The following is a 16,987-nucleotide window of genomic DNA, read 5'->3' on the forward strand; positions in this document are numbered from 1 at the left end:
ACGTTAAGACCTTTTGTACCGGATGTAATAAATTTAAGATCTTTACAGGTTTTAGATTAAAAAAAATATTTCATCTTTGATTTGTAGTCGACTTTGGTGGAGATCAAGTGTTTGCAGGTCCTGAGGAAATTCATTGTGTTTTCATACAAAATAATATGAAACCTAAACAATATTTTATGGAGCTTGGAGGAGGCTGTAGAGAAGCTATGACAGTTTATTCCAAACACACGCTTGTGCATTGACTTCTTACTGAAAAGCGAAAAAATTAAGAGCTCTGGAAACAAAAAAATGCTCAGGTTTTTGTCTGATTCACAACTTCGTTTTTTGGGGAATCTTCATCTCCTCCTTCTAGGATCTTTTGTGTCATCTTTGTTTTGCAGGTGGTTTGTGTAGGTGAAGTGTCTGCAGGTCAGGTTTGTATGCAATGTAATCTTAAAATTAAGAAACAGCAGCATAAGAAAGTAGTAGATTCAGGCTACCGGTTTGATTTCATGCTGAGAAACAAAACACCAAGACTGATAAAAAAAAAACCTACTTTAGTTATGGTGTGTAACATGTCTGAAAGGTTTATATCGTCCGGTTTAACACTAACGCCTGCAGACACTCGCACTGTCCAGGATCTGTCATATAAAAATACTAGATTATCAGATTGTTGTTAAGACGTCACGGTGAAATGTCTCTGTTGAAGTATTTGTGGCTGTTCTCCCTTCAGATTTTGGTCATTCACTTATTTCTGGACAGAAAAACCTGTTAAGGTGTGAACCAACCTGCAGCCATGTGACTGAGCTCTGCATCTACGGGACAGAAATATCAAGTAGCTCTCTCATATTTCTTGTTACTATTGAGGGGCTGCAGAGTCATAAATTACAGATGAATCCTCCCCCCCTCCCTCTCCTCCCCCCTCCCTCTCCTCCCCCCTCCCTCCAGTGACAGGACCAGAGATTATCTGCACCTCCACCCCGACCCATCCCTCCGTCCCCTCCCCTGTTCACTTGCAGCTGCCTTTCTCTTACTGGGTTACAGGAGCGCGAGGACAGCTGTCTATAAATCACTGACACTCTCTTCACACACACACACACACACACACACACACACACACACACACACACACACACACGCTCACTCACTCACTCACTCACTCACTCTCTCACTCACTCACTCACTCACTCACTCACACACCCACACACACGCACACACTGGTACATACAGTAGATACACTAGAAGTTAAGGTTCTTTGGGACTTCCCAGGGAAACTCCTTCCTGCCAAAGTGTCCGTAGCAGGCCGTCTTCTGGTAGATTGGTCTCTTCAGGTCCAGGTCCCTAAAGTCCAAACAAGAAACAAAGCCATGTTCAGCTGTCCAGGGTGAAGTGTTGTCATGCAACACACCAATCGAACCTCATGACTGTAACACTGACCTGACGATGACGCCGGGTCTGAGGTCAAAGTTTTTGTTGACGATCTGTAGAAGCTCCGTCTCCGTCTTCGGAGAGGAGCCGTAGGTGAAGAGGGAGATGGACAGGGGATGAGCTACGCCGATCGCATACGCCACCTGAAAATAAAAGACAAGAGACACAGTGAATCTGTGAATCTGTGAATCTGTGAATCTGTGAATCTGTGAATCCTAAAGGTGCAGACCAGATCTTCCACACCAAACTGGGGAAGCTATTTCTGTATGGAGATGGATTTGTGCACATGGCAGAGGAAAGGCAAACCAATCAAATGTTTGGGGCCCCTAAGGGGTAAAAGGGCCCCTGATGGCCCCTCATATTGGCACATTTTGCAATGACAACTATAAACCCCCTTAAACCTCCCATTAAGACTCTATACAGTTCACTGCTGCTGCCTCCAAAATGCCCCAAGTGTTGCCCCTGATGGTGTGTGCTGTAGCTAGCTTGCCTGCAGGAAAGGTGTTCAGGGAACATCTGTCAAAAAACAACCCAGACCAAAGTACATTTACAGTCTATGGGTGTAGGTGAGATTTATTTTAACAAAGCAGCTGAGATACTTCTCTGTTATCCTAAGATGAGCTCCAGGGGTTAACATCATCTTGTGAGGATAAAATACTGGAGACTTTAAGGCATTTGCAAATACAGCTGATACACTTTGATCTTCCAAAATCACCAAGATGTTGTGAAAGCTGAGTCACATTAAACCAAGATCCACATCAGATAAACATGATCCCTTATGAGTTGTGGGAAGATTTGTTGGGGGGTGATTTCACCTGCACCAGCACCCTCCTGCACAGTTTGGCCTTCACCAGAGACTTGGCCACCCAGCGGGCGGCGTAGGCAGCCGAGCGGTCCACCTTGGTGTAGTCCTTCCCAGAGAAGGCCCCGCCACCGTGGGCCCCCCAGCCGCCATACGTGTCGACGATGATCTTCCTGCCTGTCACTCCAGCGTCGCCCTGCAGGAGAACGATGAACGTGTAAGAATTTATTTTTTGGAATAACTGCAACTGAAGTGTTTATAACAATGTTATATTACTCTGGAAGCATGAATTCATCTTTTAATTTTACTGGCCTGATTTCATATTTACAAATACAAATTTACAGGTAAAGAGTCAAACTTCTTGGTTTTCACAAAGGAGGTCAAACAGCACAATGAGTCTATCCACTTTTCTTAAAATCCTCTTATTTCCATTATACTTATTTTTATAATTTTTTACAACTTGTATTAATTTTACTATCATTACTCTTGTAGCACATGTTTGTATTGTATGTATATTTGGATGTTTTCCAATAAAGGCTGGAGAGAGAGAGAAAAAAAAAGTCTAAAAAGAAGTGGAAAGAACACAATGCTGCATCCTTAAGCAGGAAATGTGGATTTAATTGTGAAAGGACTCTTTTACATCCGGTTTGGTTATGAGTCGTTTCTATTGGTTGATTGGCTCCAGCCCCGTTTGCAGTATGCATTACGATGATTGGCTCATTCACAGCTGCAACATCCAATCATATTCATTTAGGTGTTTACCGCGGGAACTACAACCGGACACTTTGTCATGGTCACTCTTCCACCTGAGTCTGTTTGCTTGCAGCAGGTGAGCTTCACGGTTCCGCCATCTTCCTCCTCCGTGATGACCAGCAGGTTGTTGCAGCCTTCGGTTCATGATACCGGTCACTTCCGCTCCGTCAGCGGCCTGTTCACCAGATTTCAACTCGCCATGACACCCGGTCTGAGCTACAGCAACAGTGAGTATCTTCTGTTTGTGCTTTTATTCGTTGTCGTGACGTGGTTTTGGCTCAGTGTGTTTTCTTGGCAACGAGAGTAAGCGACCTGTGGCTGCATGGTGGTGGTTATTGCTCGCTGCTGCTGCTGCTGCTGCTGTTCACATTCAGTCTGAGTTAAACGTGAATTATTGGCGTTTATGGCTTCATGTCTGCAGGTGACGCTACTACCGCTGAATGTGTGTGTGTTCATTTGCATTGGTATAACCCGAGTGCAGCAGCTGAGTCCATATGTTGTGTACCTGTCTGTTGCTGATGGTGCTGTACTTCTGTATGAGCTGAATCAGTCTTGAGCATCTCTTCCTCTTGTGGTTTTAGTTTGTTGCTTTTTATCTGATCATTAGAAAGAGACTTTACTCAAATTTTGTTGTGATTGTTAATTTTACTTGTATTTATATTCATATTTCCCTTGTCTTATGTTAACCTGAGAGTGATCAATAATATTGAGTTACATGAAGAAGAAGAAGAAGGGGCTTTGCTATCCAAGATGAGCTGCGACATGTTGATGCTTCACGTAGATAGGTTCACTTTGGTTATATGAAATATTTCCCTTGAACCAGCACAATGTTAGTCTCCTGCTGCATGTTTATGTGAGTTACATCTCAGATGAGAAGAGCTTTGCAGTTGAGGAAAATTACAAGAGGCTTGTTGAATATTCAGGATGGCAGATCACAGTAGTTCTGTTGTTTGGATTCTTTAATGCACTTCCTGTTGATACATAAGAAGCAGGGAGGAAACTTTGTTTTGGGAGGTTTAGCTCTCTCGGTAGAATCCACATTACTGTATGGATTCATTAAGAGCTCCTTCAAACAGCAGACCCTCTAAATTGTAAAACCATTTGCTATAAGTCGTCACTTCCTTCACGAGTCTGACTGAACTAACAAATATCTTCATTATTGAGTCATCAGTCAATTTAGCAATTTATATATTATTGATTTAGTTGATAATAGAAAGCAGTGAAAATGCTCATTAAAATACAAATTTCAGTTTACAATGATAAATAAATCTGATAAAATCCTTGGAATTGAGCTGAAAACAACAAATATTTGTTGTTTTTCTTTGATAAAATGATTTAAACAATTTATCACTTATCACTCTCTGTGAATCAGGTAATAATTTGATTGACTAATTCTTTCCATAATATAATTTGGAGCATTAATCCTGATTTTATGCAAAGTTCAGGAGTTTGTATCTTCACATCTTGTCCATACTGTAAAAGTTTGAATGATCAGCTGATAGTAGATTTCTGGCATCAGAAATAATCTGAAATCCAAACATCAGGACATTAAAAAAAAACAAAAAAACAACTAAACTGTTAGACCAACATGTTTTGACTCCCTTATCAGGCTCATGATCAAACACATTAAATAGCGTTACCATGACGGCTCTGTTACCTGTGGTCCGCCGATCACGAAGCGTCCGCTGGGCTGCAGGTGGTAGATGGTGTTCTCGTCCAGGTACCTGGAGGGGACCACGGCTTTGATCACCTTCTCCTTCAGGACTTTCTTCTGCTCCTCCAGACTGATGTAGTCGTCGTGCTGCACAGAGATCACCACAGTGTGGACCCTCTTGGGGATCACTGCCCCGTTTTCCTGGATGTAATGAACTGTCACCTGGATGAGGAGGGAGGGAGGAGGCTTTAGCACATTTAAATTGTCAATCAGAATAAAAGACGAGCAAATAGATACAAATTCTCAACAGTAATCCATAACATAAATAATTTTCCTCTCTTCATGCCTGAGCTTTTACAACTGAGGTGTCGGGTCTTGTGAGAGTCACGTGTGCAGTGCATCTAAGGATGATATGTGTGTGTCAGTGCTCAGGCTCAAAGTGTTGTTGAAAAGGCGTCTCCCGGCTCAGATGTTACATACCAGCGTGCTCCGCTCAGTGTCGGCTGGTAAGCACATTCTGGAGACTGCGATCACTGTCCCACATACTACTGAGTAGTATTCACTATAGAAGGGTGGCGGACCAGTGGCTGTACTCAAACCACGAGGTCCCTGAATTTAAAGATGTGTTTTGGTCCTTTTATTCTTTATCATGTACATAAGAGCATTAAGGAGGGTATTAATATTTCAGTTAATTCAGCAGGTACACTTCCTGCTGAATTAACTGGGATCAGTGCTAACTATAAGGATCTGGGGTTCTGGACTCTACAGATATGGGATTTCAGAAATTTCTTTTATTTATAAGAATGACACAGACTCATGTTCGACAGCTGTCTGAGTTTTCATCTGCAGTTCTTTGAGATGTTTTGACACCAATGAAGGAAAGTAGGGCTGCACAATTAATCAGAATATAATTGAAATCGCAATTTGGCCAAGTGCAGTATTCAAATCACAGGATCTGCATTTTATTTTTTTCTGGTGAAGGTAATATGTGTCACATTGTTGTGCATTGTTGCACCAAGTGTTGTGGTGCTACAGAGACGCTGCGGCCTACAAATCATATTCTCCAGATGTTTGTTTGGACGTTGGAAGTTGTGTTCATGTCTGACAAATGTTTCCCCGCTGTGAGGGCTGGACTCATGTAAAAGCATGACACAGTATTTTATGGCCGTTTGAACTGTGTGTATACTGTAGTTTTCTTATCACCCCACCTGTGTCTTGGAGTCGGGGCGGAGCCAAGGGACTGTCCCGTTTCGTCTCAGCTCGGCCATCTTGGCGTTGAGTTTGTGCGCGAGGACGATGGTGAGGGGCATGCACTCCTCTGTCTCATCTGTGGCGTATCCAAACATCAGGCCCTGTCCACACAGAGCGAGGAGTCAAGACTAACAAGTCATGTCGTCATCACGGTCTCTGACGTCATAGTTCATCTTTAATGTAAATTTTTAACGGAAGTTGACGTCTGGTTCTATAGTTTCGAGTCTCATTGAGAAACATGGTGGTTTAGTGACTCATTCTACAGAAAACGAATCCAAAAGACAGTATTAGTTCCCTGGTTGTGGTGTGTTATTGTGCTTATGTAGATGACCTGGTCTCCGGCTCCGATGTCATTCTCCAGACGATCAATATGAACTCCCTGTGCGATGTCGGGGGACTGCTGCTCCAGAGCCACCAGCACGTTACAGGTCTTGTAATCAAATCCTGGACAGAGAGGTGGAGACGGGACAAATCAGAATCTAAACTCAGACACAAGACACCAATTCCCAGTCCAGTGTGTTTTTACTTTCAAACATGCATGACATAAAAAAGATTCAGGTGTTTTTCCTCTTCACCTTTCTCTGAGCTGTCGTAACCAATGTATCGGATGGTTTCTCTCACCACGCCCTGGTAGTCTACGTTGGCCCGGGATGTAATCTCACCACAGAGTAGCACCATGCCCGTCTTGCACACCGTCTCTGTTCGAACACACAGAGGACATTTCTTTCTTCTTTATTCTTTTGTTTTTTTACATGCAACAACATAAGTGCAAACCAGGAATGTTGTGCTGTTCTTCTCTGGTCACTTGAAATTTGGATGAGGATGTCCCTGGTTTACTTAGATTTTCAAGCAGAGTTGTACAGAGAAATTCATCTGGTTATAATTTTTGACTGCTTCACACCAGTCAAATACCTTTGTAATGCATTTTTGTTCCTGACTGGTAGCATCTTCAGGTGATCTAATATCAAGGCTACAAGTCGTCAGTCTCCTGTTTCAGTTTGACAATAAGTATGAAGAAGTTACATCAGGTAGGTGAGTTGTCGGGTGTAGAAAAGCAAATTCAAAAACATATTCTCTAGCTTTTGGAAACCTTTCACTCTTCCCAGTGGTGGTGGAAAACAGGACGTTACTTACCACAAGCCACTTTGGCATCAGGGTCTTGCTCTAGGTGAGCATCCAGTACAGCATCACTGATCTGATCACAGATCTTATCTGGAAAAACAAGAAGAGGGTTTAGATACATTGAGCGTTTTAGCTGAAGCTACCAGGTCGTTTCCTCGTGTGACCTTCTGCTGCTCGGCTCAGATTTCTCCTCTGGGCAGAGCCTGAACAGACCAGATTTCACCGCTCCATCAGAGTACTACACATCAGTCCTATTAGGAGCTACAGCACTATGAATAACCCTGGCTCAGTGCCCCCTTATGCCAATGTGACATGGTACACAGTAACCTCAGATCATCAAAGCACTGCCACTGTCACCAACTACTGTACTAACACAGTAAAGTTGTTGTATTTCGCAGCACAGTCGTATGTGTGTAAACTGTGAGGCATGGACTGATACCACACTTCTTCTTTTAAGAAATCTTGTACCTCTGCATTAAATTGACGTAGCTGCTATTATTATCACACATACATGTATCTCCAACCCTCGTGGACTCACAAGGCACCATACGCTCAGAGTGCTGCGTTTACATTTTCACATATACAGAGGTACTGCTTTTGAATAACACGCACGTCAACACAATGTTTTACTCACAAAACTGTCCACACACAGAACAAATGATCAGTCTGGTATGAGTAGAATCGCAGTCCACAATCTGCATCCTGATTTTATTTTGAAAGTCTTGACTGGAAGTGGTGATTCGTATCTTAGTTCATATTGAGTGTTTGTTTAGAGTGCGCACTTATTTAATTACTTATGAAGTGATATATGTAAGTGTTTTGATTTGAAAGTTCAGCTGCTGCTAACCAGCTAACGCCGGCTTGTTCTGCTTCCTGTCTCCCTGCCTGCAGGCAGGTCTCTTCTCCTGCAGATGGACTATAACTCCACCGTCTTGGACTGCAGCTGGTGACGCTGGTTCTTGTTCTGCTCCGGTGGAGAACTGGTTTGTGAGCAGAGCAGAGCAAGGACTGCTGTTTCTAGCTGCAGTTAGTGGGCTAGCTGTTTAGCAGCTAGCAACAGACTGGTTAGCAGCAACTGAACCAATAACGTAGATCATATGTCAAAGTAGCGTCAGATCGCCCAGCCCTAATTAGGTATTTAGTATTTGGTATTTAGTCTACTAATCTTTTATCGTTAACTGAAAGTTTTATTTCTCTCAAGTCAATTCAACTTAATTTTCTCACTTTCTTTTGAGTTGAATGAACATACTACTTAAGCTCACTCAACTGATTGAATTGAGTACATGAGCAGACTTCCCAGCATGCATCGTTTATCAGTTAACACTCTCCAGAGATACTTTAGTAGTATAGTAATAATAGTTTGAAGAAAACAGACACCTTAAAGCTGCTATAATCAATATTTTTATGCCAACAATGTATCAAATGACAATCTTAAACAGTCCACACACAAAGGGGGGTCAACCGTAGTGAATTATTTCTTGAATCTGCAACTTCTCTCGGCTTTACACAGTTTCATTGTAAGTTTTAAGCTCATTGTTTATCTGTTCGGACACGACGGCTTTTTACAGATGTTTTCACAGAAACATCTGTAAAAAGCCACTGTCCACAGCAGACAGACACAGTCAGAGAGCAGCTGGTGAACATAGTGGAGCATTGAGCAGCTAAAGAGCCAGAGATTTCCATCAGGAGCTGGTTGAGACCAAACACAGAGCTAAAAGAGAGGGAATCATGGACTGAGATTCATCAGGTGGAGACAAACATGACAATAATGTGATACAATGTAATCAACAGTTGTTAATTCAACCTAATATTTTGCATTCCTTGAACTTGTTTTCTCCAGTTTAGTGAACTTAACTCAGCTGGTCTCATTTTTCAACTTTCAGTTAACTCTCATTTGCAAAGCAGCAGGGAACTTGGAAACTTTTGAAGTTTGAAGTTTGAGTGCAACTGGCTTGCACTTGGATTGAAATCCTAAACCACAGATGCAGCATGGTGCAAATTTTCTCTTTGATAATGACCTAAAATCCACTGCCATATCCATGTAGTCCGGGATCCATGATCTAAATACTTCACAGTTGAACACAGTTCAAACCAGTGCTGTGTGTCTCTTCAAACTTTTTATGGTGCAGTGCCTCCGCGCAGCGCTCAGGATTCTGCACATTCCTCAAAGTCATCAATGATCAGTGAAACATAAAAGTGTTGAACGCACCACGGCCACTTCTCCTCGCTCCCAGTCTGAAACAGCTGTGGGTGAAACGCAGCATGGAGAGGAAGTCGTACTCACCAGGATGTCCCTCTCCCACAGATTCGGAGGTAAACATGAAGGAGCCATCATGAGGAACGTGGTCGTAGTTCCCGTCCATCGTACCGTTCATTTTTGTCCCTGTGTTTGAAGCTGCCTGACTCGGTGTGAAGTGGGTAAAGACAGAGGAGCCGCCTGTGGAGCAGAAAAGCTGTTCTAGCACGAGATGTTCTTCTTATCAAAACAGGGGGAACAAAGATGGAGAGGTCGTGTGGTCGACTTTGGCTGCAGCCTAATCTCACAGTCCCAAGGCAGAGCAGCCGGATAACTCTGCACTATATAAGGCAAAGACAACATACACTCATACACACACACTCATGGGGGGAGGGCGCCATGTGAACCAGTGGGGTTAGACCATTCAGAGGCGAGAAAAGTGGAGGGAGGGATCCCCTTTTTTTTTTTTTTCTTCTTGGTGACAGTTGTTTAACTCCTCCCGTGCTGGATGTTCCCACTGTGACACAAACTGAACGTATCAAACTCACAGTGTTTGGCAGTCAGACTTAGTTTTTCTTAGTTTTATACAGCAGAGTGTTCATTTAATCAAAGGGTTACTCTGTAGTTCCTCCACAGATTCATTCATGCCGTGTCTTTGTACCTGGGGGCCCCTGAGGTCTTTGTCTGTGGCTGAGTACACAGAGCTGCTGCCAGAGCCACGTTTTTACTGCAGACAGAGCTCAGATATGAACTGATGAGGAGATTAAGACATTAGTGAAACACATATACAAAAGTACTTGTCCTCAGTGACTTATATTATTATATACAGTATGATAATGATAAACTTTTTATAGAGCACTTTTCATACAAGAGATGTAGCTCAAAGTGCTTTACGATAGAAAATCAAATAGTACAATAAACTAAAATAGGAGGAATAGAAGGACAATGAAAATAGACAAATAGAAAACAATATGATAAAATATGTAAATGAAAGTAAAAACAGAAACCATAATAAAAAAATAAAAAAAAATTTAAAAATGTATGTATGTATGTATGTATATATATATATATATATATGATGAAAGAAAATGTTCACTGAGCATCTCTTCCTGCTCTTGGCAAGTGTATATGACACTAATAGATTAGTAATACTGATGCATTCATGTGTAAACAGCATTTTACTGTTGAAGCTGCTGCTTTATATACAGTTAGGTTTAGTCCAGTGGTTCCCAACCCAGGGGTCGGGTAGCCAGATATATCTGAGGGGTCATTAGATGATTAAAGTGAGAGAACTCCTGAACTCTCAAACTATTTTATGTTTTTATCAATACAGGTTATGTTAAATGTATTTAACATATGTCTGTATTTATAGATACATTTACAACATTTCCATCCAAAATGTAGTGAAGTATAAAGTAAAATAAAATAGATATACTGAAGTAAAGATATAAGTATGTTAAAATTCTACTTCAGTGCAACTTGTGCAAAGGTGCGTAGTTCAACACAGACTGATGCTAATAAATTATAATTTTTTTTAATTATAACTAATTAATTCTGCTTCAAACTAATTAAAGAAATCATGGACTTTGCAAAATTAATTAGTTTCTTTATGTAAAAAACTGACTGGGTTTGAACTGCAGAGCTCAGTTGTATGGTCATATTTCAACCACTAGATGTCCGTATTTCACAGAAACGTTGTTAGTTTCAAAGTCTTTATAATAAACTGAACTTGTTTGAAGTTGCAACAAGATCTTGACAGAAAAGTTCATTTGAACAGTTAATTAACGAACACCAGTGAAAATATTATTTATTATGATAGAGTTCAATACACGAAGGGCTGAAGTGAAGGGAGAATAGTTGCAGAGCACAAATCAATAATTACATATATATTTATATATGCATCAAACCAAAAGTGATGAACTTTGTCTTATGAACATGTTCCAAGTGAAACACTTACAGTACATTAGTGTTTTATCTGTTTTAACACCAGTAAAAGTGCCAATACAGTCATTTCAAATGAATCTAAAGTCCCGTGTTCAAACTGCAGTAAAAGTTCAAAGTATCATCAGTGAAATGTAGTTAAAGTATGAAAAGTAAAAGTGCTTAGTAGTAGTTTTCTAAATTAGACTGAAATTACGTACAAGTAATAAGAAAAAATAGTTAAATGAAAACGAATAAGAACCAAACTACAGTGTGAAAGAATAAATCAGTTGTTTTTCTTTGGGTTTAAGGAACGTCTTCCTGAGTCGGCAGATTGACGACGTTAGTGTTTGTCTCAGGTCTGCAACTTCTCACCAGCCTCTGGATTTCTTTTTGGACCTGAAGGGCAATAAATTATTTTTTATATTTGTTGTTAGTTTTGACAAAACAGACTCTGATGCAGTAGAAACTTCTTGTAAAAACTCAGCTTACCTCTCCGTTCAGGAAACAGTACAACACAGCAACAATAAAACCCTGTTGCAACATGAAAAGTCCAAGTTAAAAGTGTTGTAATTACATCAATCAAACTGACAAATATTTTCTGCTGAAAATTAAGGATTTACAGTTTTTCTTTCTGATATGAGTTTATTTCGTTTTCTTGGATCATTGGTCGGACAAAACAAGGTATTTGAAGACACCATGTTGAACTGTGGGAGATTATAACAAGCTTTTTTTTTTTTTTAACAATTTATGACCTTTTTTTTTTTTTTTTGACTAAATGATTAATCAGGAAAATAATCAGCAGGTTAATCATGACAATAATTAATTGCAGCTGTAATATTTTGCATCAATAATACAGTCTGTATCAAAAGTATTTTATGGTGTTTCAGCTGGAGCTGGAACTAGCGATTATTTTGATTATCAATTAATCTGATCTCGTTTCTTTTGGTCTAAAAAATGTCAGAAAAGTGAAAACCACAAAATATTCAGTTTACTGTCATAATATCACAAAGACGAGCAATAAATCCTCAGTCATGAGAAGCTGGAACCAGTTTAGCTTTAAGAACTGACTAAAAAGACCAACAGATACAGTAAAACACCAAATAACTAAATAACCTGGATAATTTATTAATCTATCGTTTGAGTGATGTTGTGATGGATCTGTCACCTGGAAGGAGCCTAAAACTAACTCCAGGTAGAGTCGGGGTCCCACACCAACATGATCCGGGAACAGGGCAAACACCATGTAGTGAAGCCCGAACAGAGGGATGAGGAGGAGGGTGCAGCGACGGAGCCTCCTCCAGGGGGCAGCAGACGACAGGAGAGGAAGTCAAACACTCAAACGATGTGACAGTAATGAGTCAGGCTAACAACGACCAGGTGTTTGTTACCTGTACAGATGTGTCTCACTTGGATTCACATGTGTGGCCTTGGTCTTCTGAACGATGATCCTGCTGTTCAGGAAGATCAGGAAGTTGATCTGTGGGTCATAGAGCACTCAGGAGATTTATTGTCATGTTTTCCGTGCATGAATTATACAGTTAATGATCTTTTATGTTTGTATTTTAAATAACCGTGTGTGTTTACACGATCATCTCAGGTGTTGCCGTTGTGATTGGTTGTTGCAGCCGGTGCACAGTATAAACGTGTTGTGAAGGACCATAGCTGCTGCTTTATTCAAATTTGTGCCCCAACAGTTTCTTTAAATCTCATTCTCCTGCACAGCTGTCTGACAGATGTGTATGCAGTTTTGTGTTACGTCCTTTAAACTATGTCTGGTGTTATTCTCCATCCATCCATTTTCTACCGCTTATCCTCTAGTAGGGTCGCGGGGGGGCTGGAGCCTATCCCAGCATCTTTTCGGGCGAGAGGCGGGGTACGCCTTCTTATTGTCAATGCATCCCACGAAAAGACCAAAACCAAATTTAAATGTCCCCTACTAACTGATATTAATTGTGTATCAGAGCCTGATATATCTTACTCCTCTGAGCCATAGAGCTCCGCTCTTCCCAAAAACTATTAAAAACACATCAGTGAGTCACACTGTTACACTGGGTGACATGTTCCTTCATTATGAACACACACACTGTAGTGTATTTTGACTCAGTTCAACACACACTGTGATGCTGCTGTAAATACTTGAATGTGGATTCATTCGCCACTGGAAATAGTCCCTGACAAAGTCACTATTTCCTCCTGTTTGAGTAACTTTTATCAAAAACTTACAGCAACCAGCTGTTGTAAGAAATTACACAGTTTAAAAAAGAAAAAAAAAAAAAAGAAACTATATATTTGCGACGTGTGTTTTAAAGATCAGTAGGAACCAACGGCTGTGAGACTTGAGCGCCACATACGGGGTCGGGAAGTGAGAAAATGTTTGGATTTGTCAATAATATTAATAAGAAATGTATAGAATAATGCCAGATTTATCCTTTAATACATAGAATCATATTTCCGAGATCATAGATTTCTCCTAACCTGTACTTGAATAAGCCGCGCTGCAAGTTGGAAGCTTCAAACTGCAGCAAATGTCAACAATTTGAATCATTTAATCAATACATTTTTCAGAAAGTAATGTAATTATTGTATACTTTACCGTAATAAAAAGAATTTAATTATTGTACAGTTTACCGTAATGAAAATAATTATTGCTGTGATGTTTACCATCCTGCACTGACTATTAGCTATGAGGCAGTTCATCTTCAGGGCAGAGAGTCTGGTTGATCCTCTCTGTTGCAGCTTTAGTAAAGCCACTCTTTTTTAATTTTCTACCTGATTTTTTTTTATTACAAATCCTGCTGCAGCTTTGATACATTGATAAACTTGTTCATTATTTTCTCCTGTTTGAATCTGTCTCTAGTGAATCTATGAATATATGTTGAGGGATTGAGGCTTCTTACACAGATGGAGAGCAGGATGGGAATCTTTATTATCCACCACAGACGGCTCTCCAGGTCGTCCCAGCAGCTGCAAACAGACACAAACTCATGCATCACATTTAAATGGAGATAATTATAAGTATTTGCGGTTATATTTTTACTCACCCCTCATCCTCGAGCTGTGTTTTCAGCAGAGCCCAGATCACAACAGTGACCGTGGGAGCACCTATAAAATCACACCGTGAATCGGACGAGCAGAATACAGACCGGTGTAGGTGAACGAGCACAAATGCGTATGAACGCAGCGCGAACCCCAGCCGATGACGGCGTAGATCCAGAGCAGCTTCCTGGTCTGAGTGAAGACGAGCAGCAGCAGAGTCTGCAGGTACAGAGCCTCCACCAGCAGCCACCAGAAGTTAGACACAACGCAGAAGTGGAAGAACGTCACTGCTGCTTGGCACCGGAGCTGCAGGGACACGGACACATTCATTTATTAAAGTTTATCAGTCAGATTTCTAATGCATTTTAGTTACATCGTTACATCTAACTATTTTGGTGATCGATTGATTGTTTCAGGTCATTTTTCAGTCAAAAAAAGTAGAAAAAGTGCTTTATTTTCTGCTGTTACAGCTTTTCTTCGTCACATCTGACACTAAACTGAAAATCTTTGGGGTTTTGAACTTTTGCTCAGACAAAACGAGACATTTAAAGACATTTCCCTGAGCTCTGATTGGCATTTTTGACATGTTATAGACCAAATGATTGATCAGTTCCTCAAAAAATCAATCAGCAGATGAATCCCAGGACACTGAACCCACAATGGCCCCCGATGATGTGCCATCGCTGTGCGAGTGTGTTAGAGAAGTGCTATGTATAGAACAAGCGTTGTGTGAATGTGTGATTGTGACCTGTAGTGTAAAGCACTTTGACCGGTTGCTAAGACGAGGGAAGTGTTATATAAATGTAGTCCATTTACCATTTACCATTGTGTAAGCAAAATATATCTTAATTATTAAATTAGACCTGGACTAACTGCTATTTTTGGCAACTGTGGAGCAGAAATAAGACATCAACTTATGAATTATTATTTACATTATACATTACATAATGTATGTAATAATTAATATCCAGTCATTGTTTAGGGTCAGAGATGAGATCAACAAGAATGAACCTCAGCAGTAAAGTTGTAAAACAAAAATAATGACTTAAAAAAAATGCCTGAATGCAGATTGTCTGTGGGTTTGTCGCTGGAAGCAACACCTCTCACTTCATGTGCTAATTTTAGTTATAGAATCTTTTATATAGAAAATACTTTTTGAGACTTTTCGTTGGCGAGTTAAAAACGTGTCTGTGGTCACACTGGGAGAATCTGGACCTGTGATGTCTCTTTAGCTTTATCCCATTCGTATAGATATTTCCTTCACTGCATCTCTCAGACACAAGTGTTGGACTCCTGCTCATTTCACCGACTGTTTATTACTCAGCGTGAAACCTTTGTTCACCTGGAGGAGTTTCAGGCTTCGTCAGCGGCAGGGGACAGTGGACAGAGACGACCTCATCTTCAGACGCAGCCGGCCAGCAGCTCACTCCATCCCACTCCACCACACAACCTGTGACACAAAGACACGTCCACATGTGAGGAGGGGCGGGGAAGGACTTGTTTCTACCTTTTTATATTTTCAGTTACCTGCAGTTTTATTACTGCTTGAACTGAGTGATGCAGCGTCTGTCTCCGTTTGGATTTTACACTCATTTTCTTTCTTCAGCAGATGAAGAACGATGGAACAATCTGGATGTGTTGAACTGACCTGACGGAGACAAAACTACTTTTCAGCTTCACTTTCTGCAAATAAAAATGTAGAGACGGATGCATAAATTAAAAAGGTTAATATTTCTGTAAACAAGAATTATTGTTTCACAAGAATTTCGTTGAAAACTCACCATGTATGTTGTGATGATCACCGTGCAGACGGCAGCAGTCAGGCTGAAGTCCATGGTTTAAACTGAGCTGTGTCCACTGGTTTGAATCTCACTGCCCATCAAATCAAAGTGGATCCATTTTTGTTACATTTAAAAAAAATCCCTGTGCTTTAAATTTTGGTTTTTAAATCAGATATTTTCTCAAATTTCCATCTGAAATGTTTCCCGCTCAGCATCAGCCTCAGCCTCAGCATCAGCATCAGCATCAGCCTCAGCTCTCTCTGTGCAGCTGAGCCGATGTGAAGCGTCTCTGCATGAGATGACTGAACACCTGAGCAGCTTCAGCTTAACATTCAGACAAAGTACCTTCGTTCATCTACATGATTTATGATGCTTGCTGTTGACATGCTGAACATTAATCATGTGCATTAAATGATATATTTTTATTTTATGTTACAGACCCAAGTCTGTGGTTTATATATAATTGATCAAAGGCAGATCCTCCACAGCAGGAAGTTCTGCAATATTCAAATAAAAAAACAACACATGCTGAGAAAATCAAATGAGGTGAACAACCCTGCAGCACGGCACAATACATGTGATGTTAAATACTGAAGAGTGGCGGCTTTTATTGTGCCTGATGGAAGAAGGTGACACTCGCTCTTTGTCACAACATTTGAGCCTTGTAGTTTAGTTTTCATGCTGTTTTGATCTCTTCTATATGTCCGTATATATATGTGTATGTATATATATATATATATATATACAGTACAGGCCAAAAGTTTGGACACACCTTCTCATTCAATGCGTTTTCTTTATTTTCATGACTATTTACATTGTAGATTCTCACTGAAGGCATCAAAACTATGAATGAACACATGTGGAATTATGTACTTAACAAAAAAGTGTGAATTAACTCTTAACTCTTAAATAGGTCTTATAGTTTAGATTCCTCTAAGTAGCCATCCTTTGCTTTTTTGATAGCGCTGCAAACCCTTGGTGTTCTCTCAATGAGCTTCATGAGGTAGTCACCTGAAATGGTT

At 40.5% G+C, this 16,987-nt stretch overlaps 2 protein-coding genes across 2 annotated transcripts; both read right to left on the minus strand.

The window, feature by feature from the left end:
- Positions 1 to 950: 950 nt before the first annotated feature.
- LOC130162228 (S-adenosylmethionine synthase-like) lies at positions 951 to 9,572 on the minus strand. Its single transcript, XM_056365873.1, has 9 exons — positions 9,274 to 9,572; positions 7,002 to 7,079; positions 6,443 to 6,565; positions 6,199 to 6,311; positions 5,825 to 5,968; positions 4,620 to 4,838; positions 2,223 to 2,405; positions 1,417 to 1,550; positions 951 to 1,320 (listed from the first exon to the last, which is right to left on the minus strand). The coding sequence occupies exons 1-9, from the start codon at positions 9,362 to 9,364 to the stop codon at positions 1,218 to 1,220; spliced, it is 1,188 nt and encodes a 395-aa protein (XP_056221848.1). The 5' UTR covers positions 9,365 to 9,572; the 3' UTR covers positions 951 to 1,217.
- Positions 9,573 to 11,628: 2,056 nt separating this feature from the next.
- On the minus strand, positions 11,629 to 16,019 carry LOC130162827 (vasoactive intestinal polypeptide receptor 2-like). The gene is made up of 9 exons (XM_056366666.1): positions 15,966 to 16,019; positions 15,712 to 15,832; positions 15,510 to 15,634; positions 14,337 to 14,490; positions 14,190 to 14,250; positions 14,046 to 14,112; positions 12,537 to 12,625; positions 12,314 to 12,443; positions 11,629 to 11,679 (listed from the first exon to the last, which is right to left on the minus strand). The coding sequence occupies exons 1-9, from the start codon at positions 16,017 to 16,019 to the stop codon at positions 11,629 to 11,631; spliced, it is 852 nt and encodes a 283-aa protein (XP_056222641.1).
- Positions 16,020 to 16,987: the final 968 nt, after the last annotated feature.

Source organism: Seriola aureovittata, chromosome 21 (assembly GCF_021018895.1).
Source record: "Seriola aureovittata isolate HTS-2021-v1 ecotype China chromosome 21, ASM2101889v1, whole genome shotgun sequence".
Taxonomy (NCBI): Eukaryota; Metazoa; Chordata; class Actinopteri; order Carangiformes; family Carangidae; genus Seriola; species Seriola aureovittata.

Coding starts and splice junctions, on each gene's coding strand:
- LOC130162228 (XM_056365873.1), bottom strand. CDS start 9,364: ATGAACGGTACGATGGACGGGAACTACGACCACGTTCCTCATGATGGC. Junction 6,566..7,001: donor TGATGCCAAAGTGGCTTGTG/GTAAGTAACGTC, acceptor GTGTTCGAACAG/AGACGGTGTGCAAGACGGGC. Junction 5,969..6,198: donor ACATCGGAGCCGGAGACCAG/GTCATCTACATA, acceptor CTGTGTGGACAG/GGCCTGATGTTTGGATACGC.
- LOC130162827 (XM_056366666.1), bottom strand. CDS start 16,019: ATGGACTTCAGCCTGACTGCTGCCGTCTGCACGGTGATCATCACAACA. Junction 14,491..15,509: donor CAGGTGAACAAAGGTTTCAC/GCTGAGTAATAA, acceptor GTGTCCCTGCAG/CTCCGGTGCCAAGCAGCAGT. Junction 14,113..14,189: donor ACACAGCTCGAGGATGAGGG/GTGAGTAAAAAT, acceptor GTCTGTTTGCAG/CTGCTGGGACGACCTGGAGA.